This window comes from Penaeus vannamei, chromosome 6 (genome assembly GCF_042767895.1).
Source record: "Penaeus vannamei isolate JL-2024 chromosome 6, ASM4276789v1, whole genome shotgun sequence".
NCBI lineage: Eukaryota > Metazoa > Arthropoda > Malacostraca > Decapoda > Penaeidae > Penaeus > Penaeus vannamei.
Genome location: NC_091554.1, coordinates 6,860,644 through 6,868,143, shown reverse-complemented (window position 1 = coordinate 6,868,143; position 7,500 = coordinate 6,860,644). Strand labels below are relative to the sequence as shown.

Sequence of the window (7,500 nt, the reverse complement as noted above, 5' to 3'; positions counted from 1 at the left end):
AAATTGTGAGTAATCATAGTTCCTCTGGAAGCAAAAGTAGACAAACAAAAATAGATTATATTTACATAAAGCCACCTTTTTATGTAAAATTTACTTTTTGAGAAATGTAATCTTTACCACCATTGCCCACATGAAAATCACTGAGTTCAGATGGGTACTTGAATTTTTTTGCAGCTTAACCCTCCAAAATTCATGATTTCGTGTTTCACCAATGCAAATTTTGGTTACATTCATTTGAAGAGCTTAAGTTTATATGCTAGAAAATGTACATTTCATTGTCATATCTCAAATACAAAAAGGTTTTGCAGTTACCCCACATTACTCTATGTATATATGTGGGTAGGTGTGTAGAATGATTAAAGAATAAAGAAAATGTATAAAATGAAGGGATACTTCCTAAAACTTTTGTAATATACATAGATTTTTTTTTTCTACTTTTTCATAGGGTGACCAAGTTTAATCAAAGCAAGAATATTTTTTTGCATGTATGTATGTATGCTTTTTTTCTTCTTCTTTTTAACATTAATGTGTCATATAATATTGCAACAGATGGACTATTAACATTCAGATATATATTACATTCTACGCAGCCCAAGCATGGAGCAGCACTCGGAGGTCCATACCTTTCAGTCCACCTGCGCAGACGGGACTTTATATATGCAAGAGGAGATGAAATCCCTAGCCTCAAAAAAGCAGCACAACAGATGAAAGCATTACTGAAAGCACAGGAACTACAGGATGTTTATATTGCAACAGATGCTCCGCTTGAAGGTAGGTTATGTGTTGTGGACCCGATTATAAGGGCTATGATTTTGGTTTTCCTTTGTCACTAAGATTAATATTTATTCCCTTGTACTATTATTTTTTTGCTTCCATGACAGAGTATGTCGAGCTGGAAGACCTCATGAAACCGTATAAAGTACACCGATACAAGCCCAGTCCAGAGTTCTTTGATCAGTGGGGTGACGGTGGCATAGCGATCATTGACCAGATCATTTGTGCTCATGCAAGGTTAGTTAGTTAGTTTGTTTGTTTTTTTCTTTTATTTCTAATTTTTTTCTTTTTTTTATCAATGAAATAAAATTAAGAATTTGACCATATGCATGCAAATGTAAGTGTGTGGGTGTGGGTGTGGGTATGTGTGTGGGTGTAGGTGTATTTGTGGGGGCTTTGATTAAGGTTTTTTTTTTTTTTTATTAAGTTATGGCCATGGTATTCAGCTCACAAAGGGTGTTATATCATCACAGAGATATACAAAGAATGAAAAACAGCCAGACAGCGACAAAGAGATGGTAATCTGAGCAATAAGCACGTATCTAATTTTCCTTTCTTCCCCCAGGTATTTCACTGGATCATATGAATCTACGTTCTCCTTCCGCATACAGGAGGAGCGAGAGATCATGGGCTTCCCAGTGGAAACAACATTCAATCGATTATGCGGAAAGAAGGCAAAGTGTGAGCAGCCAGCAAAGTGGAAGATTGTATTCTAAATATTTTTATATTATCAACAATTTTATGCATACAGATCATAGTTGTCTTGTGGTTGTATGAACCTTACATTCTAAACATTTGCCAAAGAAATTACTGTATTTGCCATATTCTCAAGAAGTCTCACAAAAATTTCCGTTCATGTTTAGTGTAATTCAAACATTCATTATAGGACCACATAAACTCAGGTTTTAAACCAGATGCATACTATATGAAAGGATTAGCAATTCTTTTAACTGATCCGTAGAAAACATAAGAACTCTTTCAGTTTAGGAGAGGAGTGTCAAAAGCTATTTAGATATGGATGATGTTTGTAAGTGAAATTTGATACAGTATAAATGTTGAATTCTGACAAAATACTCAGTTAGCTATTGTACACAAGTAAATGGAAAATATGTATTCATAAAGGATATTACAAAAGGCTGAGCATCCTTATTCTGAAAATATGAAATGCAAAATGCTTCACACTTCAAAACTTTTTGAGGTGAAGTTCTCACAATTCTCCATATCTTGTATAGTTGCAAAATTTCATAAAAATTATCCCACCTTTCTCCTTAAAATTTCAGTGATATTCAGTACTTAATTGACAGTTTTGTTGTTACTTGTCCTGGTGTCAGACCTCACAAAAATTCTTAATATTGTATTTTGATTGCGTATGTTACTGACTTACTCTTGAAAATACTCCAATATCACAAAATACATATTCTTGTATGGTAAGTATGCCAAGTTGATATTCTATGTGAAAGGTATTTCTATCCACTTTAGATTTGTATAGACGTTAAACAAGTACTTGACAATCATGTGCATTTTTTCTTCTAAAGATATCTTATTTTTTACTTATATATATATATTATGTGTTTTTTTCATTTATTTTTTACATCCTCTCAATGAGATTACAAGTCACATTATTTTGTATTACAAGAGTGCAAGAAAAAAAAATATTAGTGTTAGTATGTTGCCAGGAATGAGATGCAATGTTATCAGCAAACTATTTTTATCAATAGTAACTGACAATAAAAGTTTTTTTTTACACTGGTAGCCTACTGATGATTATATTTTGCTGTTTATCATGTTATTTAATTTCTAGTGTGCCATATAGTGTCAGCATGTTTAAAGTTGGAGAGGTTAGCATTAGACATTCTTTTGTGATTGCCTCTGTATATTTATATAATAAAGTTATTTTATCAGCCAAGGCATTTTGACAAAAAAAAAAAATTGTTCCCTGAATTTTGAGAACTTTAAAGAATGTGATGCCCTTTTTGTAATGTTTTTGTGTAAGTATATTTGGTTATGAATATTGGTTAAGGAAGAACAGTGATGTTATTTTATGCATTATAAACCCAATAACTGCAATACCGGTACTCATCATACAATGGAGAGTACGTAGCTGGAACATAAACATGATAGGAAAGGTTTTTTAATCAAACATGCCAGATGTTCCCATATCTATTTTCACCATCCACATGAACGCAGCACTCTCTCATTTTATAAGAACTGGAGCAAAAATGTTAAGCCAAAACACAAATTGCACAGTTTCGGTATTATTAACAGAAAGTAAGATAAAACCGTGAATGGGCAAAACAAATTATTTTCAAAAATATTTACCATCAACTGGTTCCAAAATAAATCCAATAGGAGACATTAAATCATATTAATTGAATTAATTAAAAGTAAACACAAAAACACAGTATAGTAATACAACAGATAATATACACTATTTTAAGGATTCTTATTTGCATTACACTGACTTCATATATCTTGTTAGTTATTCTTCCTGTGTCCTCTTTTTATTTCCCCTATTATCACTGTTACTGCCATTACTGTTATTATTTTTCTGTTTATCTTAATCAAGAGTACTTTTATTAATGGAAGAACCCATCCCATTTTAACATGATGTGACATATCATAATCTAATATCTAACCAAACATGATCAATCAAACCTTACCTTAAATGACCTATTCTAACCTAATTTGGTTTATCTGACCTTGACAATACCTGATTTATGTGAACCTATTGTAGCCTTACATATCCAGGCCTAATGTGACATATGAGTTTATCTTGACCTGATGTAACACAACCTATCTATCCCGATCTATCCAAACATAATCTAATATAGCCAATGTAACCAGACTTATTGTAACCTGGAACCTCCATGTGTTACTAGGCCCTGTTGGCTGCCACTTCCCTTTACCTAGGACAGTGCTAATGACAGAGATGGTATCTATGTCAGGGAATCAAAGGGCTGCCGGTCTTTGATAGTAGATAGCTCTGGTCAGTGAGCATATAATCGTATGAAGTCTGAAACAGTTATTTGGCTTCTTGCCTGTTCTTACTGTTTATGCTCCTACCAATATATTTGAATAAAGTGAATGTGTTCTTGCCAAAATTGACACTGTTGCAGACAGTTTTCCTCAGTGGGATATCTACATTGCTTTGGGTGGCCAACTCAGTAACCAGTTGTGGTCCAGATGGCTCTTGGTCCTCATGGCTCAAGTGCTGATACTAGTATTGACATTGGAGGTCCTTGTGAAGTTGAGGATTTTGGGCTCCAGGTACCAGTACTGCAACGAGCTTCATTACATGTTACAGCATTGCTGGTAATGTAACTAAGGAGACTGACCACATCTTTGCTAATATTAATTGGAGGAGCCTTCAACATTGTATGGTTTCATGTAGTGTAAAATTCTGTGGTACCAATCATAGGTAGTTCATGGCTACCGCCTAGATCCACTCCGTTCTGTCCAGTGACCACCCTAATGTATTTCACTTGGACAGACTAAGGGAGGACAAGTTTACTCGAGTTTGCAGAAGCCATAATTAATTCAAACTGTCGTACCATGTAGCACTGAAGGGACACTAAAATGCAAAACACTTGCTGCAACTCAGAAGTCTGTTGAGTCACGAGACTTCTAACACTGCTGAGGAGGGCTAAAAAACAGCATATCAGGAATCTTGCTGAGGCAGTCAAAGATCATTTGGCAAGTAACTGTTGTCCTGCATAAAAAGCCCTAAGAAAGTTGAATTCAAAACCTTTGCAGAGTCTAATTCGTTCAGTAGATGGTAGGGTCATTTCAGATCATAGGGCATGTGGGCGTTAGGCTGAATATCCTGAACAGCTGTTTCAGGTTGGGCCACTGTGATACCAGTGTTAGATCCGCCCATCAGTGAGGAACTTCTGCTAGCGAGAGTTAGTGAGGCGGTCTCCAAGCTGAATGGTTCCACAATTCTTTCGCGTAACCGATCACGAGGATTTTGGTATATATATATATATATTCCCCTTTAGTACACATTTATGTAGGAATTATACCGCGGAACGCCCCCCACCAACCCAGCCTAACCCCCATGTTCTTAGCTCCGATTACAGCCAAGGGCATTAAAGGTACCAGGAAACTGTGGGATAAAATATGAAAAACATACACAGAATCAGGCACTATATTGTTTAAAGCATGGGCCTGTGCCTCCTGCGACCCCCCTGCCGTCCCCAATCCCCGCCCAGGAAAACGAAGAATCCTATAATATCCACGGCAGGAGAGTACATCGGAGGCTCCCGCATGTCGTTCGTACGCTCCAAGGTCACCTTAGTACGATCTACCCTGCCGTGAATACGTGGAGGATTCCTTTTCTTCCATTGCCGGGGTTGGAGGCACAGCATTAGACTATATAGTGACTGATTCTGTGAATATTATTCATATTTTACCCAGCAATTTTCCGGGTACCTTTCATGCCAGGGGGGGTGGGGGGGTCCGCAGCATAATTTCGATATATTTGGCTAGTAGAGAGTGAAATGAATCCATCGATACCCAAAATCGTCATGATTAGTTATTCGAAGGTATTTTGTAAAATCACCGATGGTGGTAAAGCAATGGACATTTTTATTATCCCCGCTGACCTACTGAAGTGTGGTAGTGAATCCATAGCTCATGGTTTGCATGCTCGCTTGTTTGTCATCTGGCTGGTTGATACCATTCCCATGGTTCTGCTGAGAACCTTAGTTAGCCCTCTTTAGAAGGGGAAGAGGGGGTCGAAGAGACAGCAATAAGTTGAGGCATTACACTATTCGTCCTAAGAGACAAGATATTCTCTCGGTCTTTCAAGATGTTACAGAGAACACTTTTCGAGGTATCAGAGGCCATAGCAACCTGAATTCACTTCTGGCAAATCGACAGTGGATTAAACCAGTGGTTCCCAACCTTTTTATTTTTCAGGCGACCCCAATCGTGCACTTCCAGACATGACCGCGACCCCAGTCTATACTACAGTGTATGGGCTCACATTATATTATCATCTTTATATTATTCAATACATGTATAAATAATTCTTTGATCAAAAATCGTCAATTATGATCATATTTTCTTTAGTTTGTTTCATAGGAATTCATTTTTTTTCTTTCTTTTCCTTGTTCGGTTGCATTTTAAGCTATTGTGTCATAAGCAATATTTAGCCATTAGCTCTCAACCAATATGTGACTACGTATATGCTGAAAACATCTAAAGACTGAGAACCGACCACGTCTGATATTTTGAGGTCTTGCAATCCCCAGGGTTGGGAAAGGCTGGATTAATCCTTTATTCTTGGAGTCACTAAACAGAGCCATTGTGAGTTTGGTTGCGGGTTGTTTACACCCTATATCGACCTCAAAAAGGCACACCATGAATCGCTCTGGTAGATCCTGTGGCGTGAACGTATTTTGTCAAAGATTATTGTACTGACAGCTAGTAAATCAATGAATCTTTAAATGATGGCTAACGCCGGCGGGGGCGCATAGCTGCATCCACCCATTGTTTCCACCATCATAGCGAGCTGCCAGGCAGAGCCTCGACCCATCTCTAGATCCTCAGATCAGATCTAATCAATCTGGCCAAGCCACAACTCCGTAGGTCGTCCTATAGGCCTCCTCCACCCGGGGTTACCTCGAACAGAGACCAAGCATAAACACTGGTAATGAAATTATTGTTGTGTGGTTTCTTTTAGCTTCTTTCTTGCAAATTTAGGAGCGAGGCAGGGCTGCGTTTTTGTAACTTCATACCAAGGATTTTATTTTATTGACGCCTTTCGTAGCAGGTCCTTGCGTCTGATCATGGAGTACAGCTGGGTAAACCAGGTGTACATCCAAGTTTCCCGAAGCTGCGTTTACCGTTGTTGGCCCTCAAGTTGGTAGCCGAAACCAACTTGAGGTCCAACAACTGTAAACACCAGGATTCCGGAACAGAGTGTGTATTTGCACATATCATGGATTCTTACAATTTATTATACAATTGCATTTCAATTTTTAAAATTTGTCACTACTATTACTTGCAGGAAAAAATACCGTACAACCGTATTAACTGCAATGCAAATGTCTTAAATTCACATATTAATAATTCTAGGTAACCCGCTGACCACTTGTGATAATCTCGAGGGCCACATTTGACATTTTTAATTTGATTTATCCTTGCTTAGCCGAACCTGTTTTCCCTAGCAGGAATTTAACCTGACCAGTTCATACCGACCTGAAATAGCCCAGCCTGACCTATTTACCTTATCTTGACTTATCCTTCCATACCTTGGTTTCTCTTTTTCCTTCCTGGATAACCTTACCTCCCCGATTCTAACTGAAATATCCCAGCCTATTCTGACCTGTCTTGACCTACTAGGTTCCCATGTACAGCCATTCATATATACGGTGTTAGTATGAAATTATGTTATTTCATTTTTATTATAATTCTGTTAACATTGATACAAAATTGCTGTCGTTACTTTTATAGCACTATAGATCAAAGTCCGTATACTTAGACCTTGCTATAGACACTTTCACGGCAGCAATAAAAAATGCTGCGCGCGCATATCGACAGGCAGTTTCGATTGGGATGTGGATATTATCTGTCTTTCAAATGACGATAAACGATGGAAAATTAACCCTTGTGTGAAATTAGATCAGTCTTTTTTGGTTTAAAATTTTGAAATGTTTTAACATTGCATTTGTATCATGATAATGTACAGAAACTGACACCTTTGATATTTAACAAAAACCT

General features: G+C 37.3%; 1 protein-coding gene across 1 annotated transcript in view; it reads left to right on the top strand.

Annotated features, from left to right (window-relative positions):
- O-fut2 (O-fucosyltransferase 2) overlaps window positions 1-2,675 on the top strand; it is a 7,551-nt gene extending 4,876 nt beyond the window's left edge. The window contains exons 7-9 of the mRNA XM_070122584.1: window positions 591-771; window positions 882-1,011; window positions 1,340-2,675. Coding sequence (XP_069978685.1) covers window positions 591-771; window positions 882-1,011; window positions 1,340-1,490 — 462 coding nt within the window. The 3' untranslated portion in view covers window positions 1,491-2,675. The remainder of the gene's footprint in view (window positions 1-590; window positions 772-881; window positions 1,012-1,339) is intronic.
- The last annotated feature ends 4,825 nt before the right edge of the window (window positions 2,676-7,500 follow it).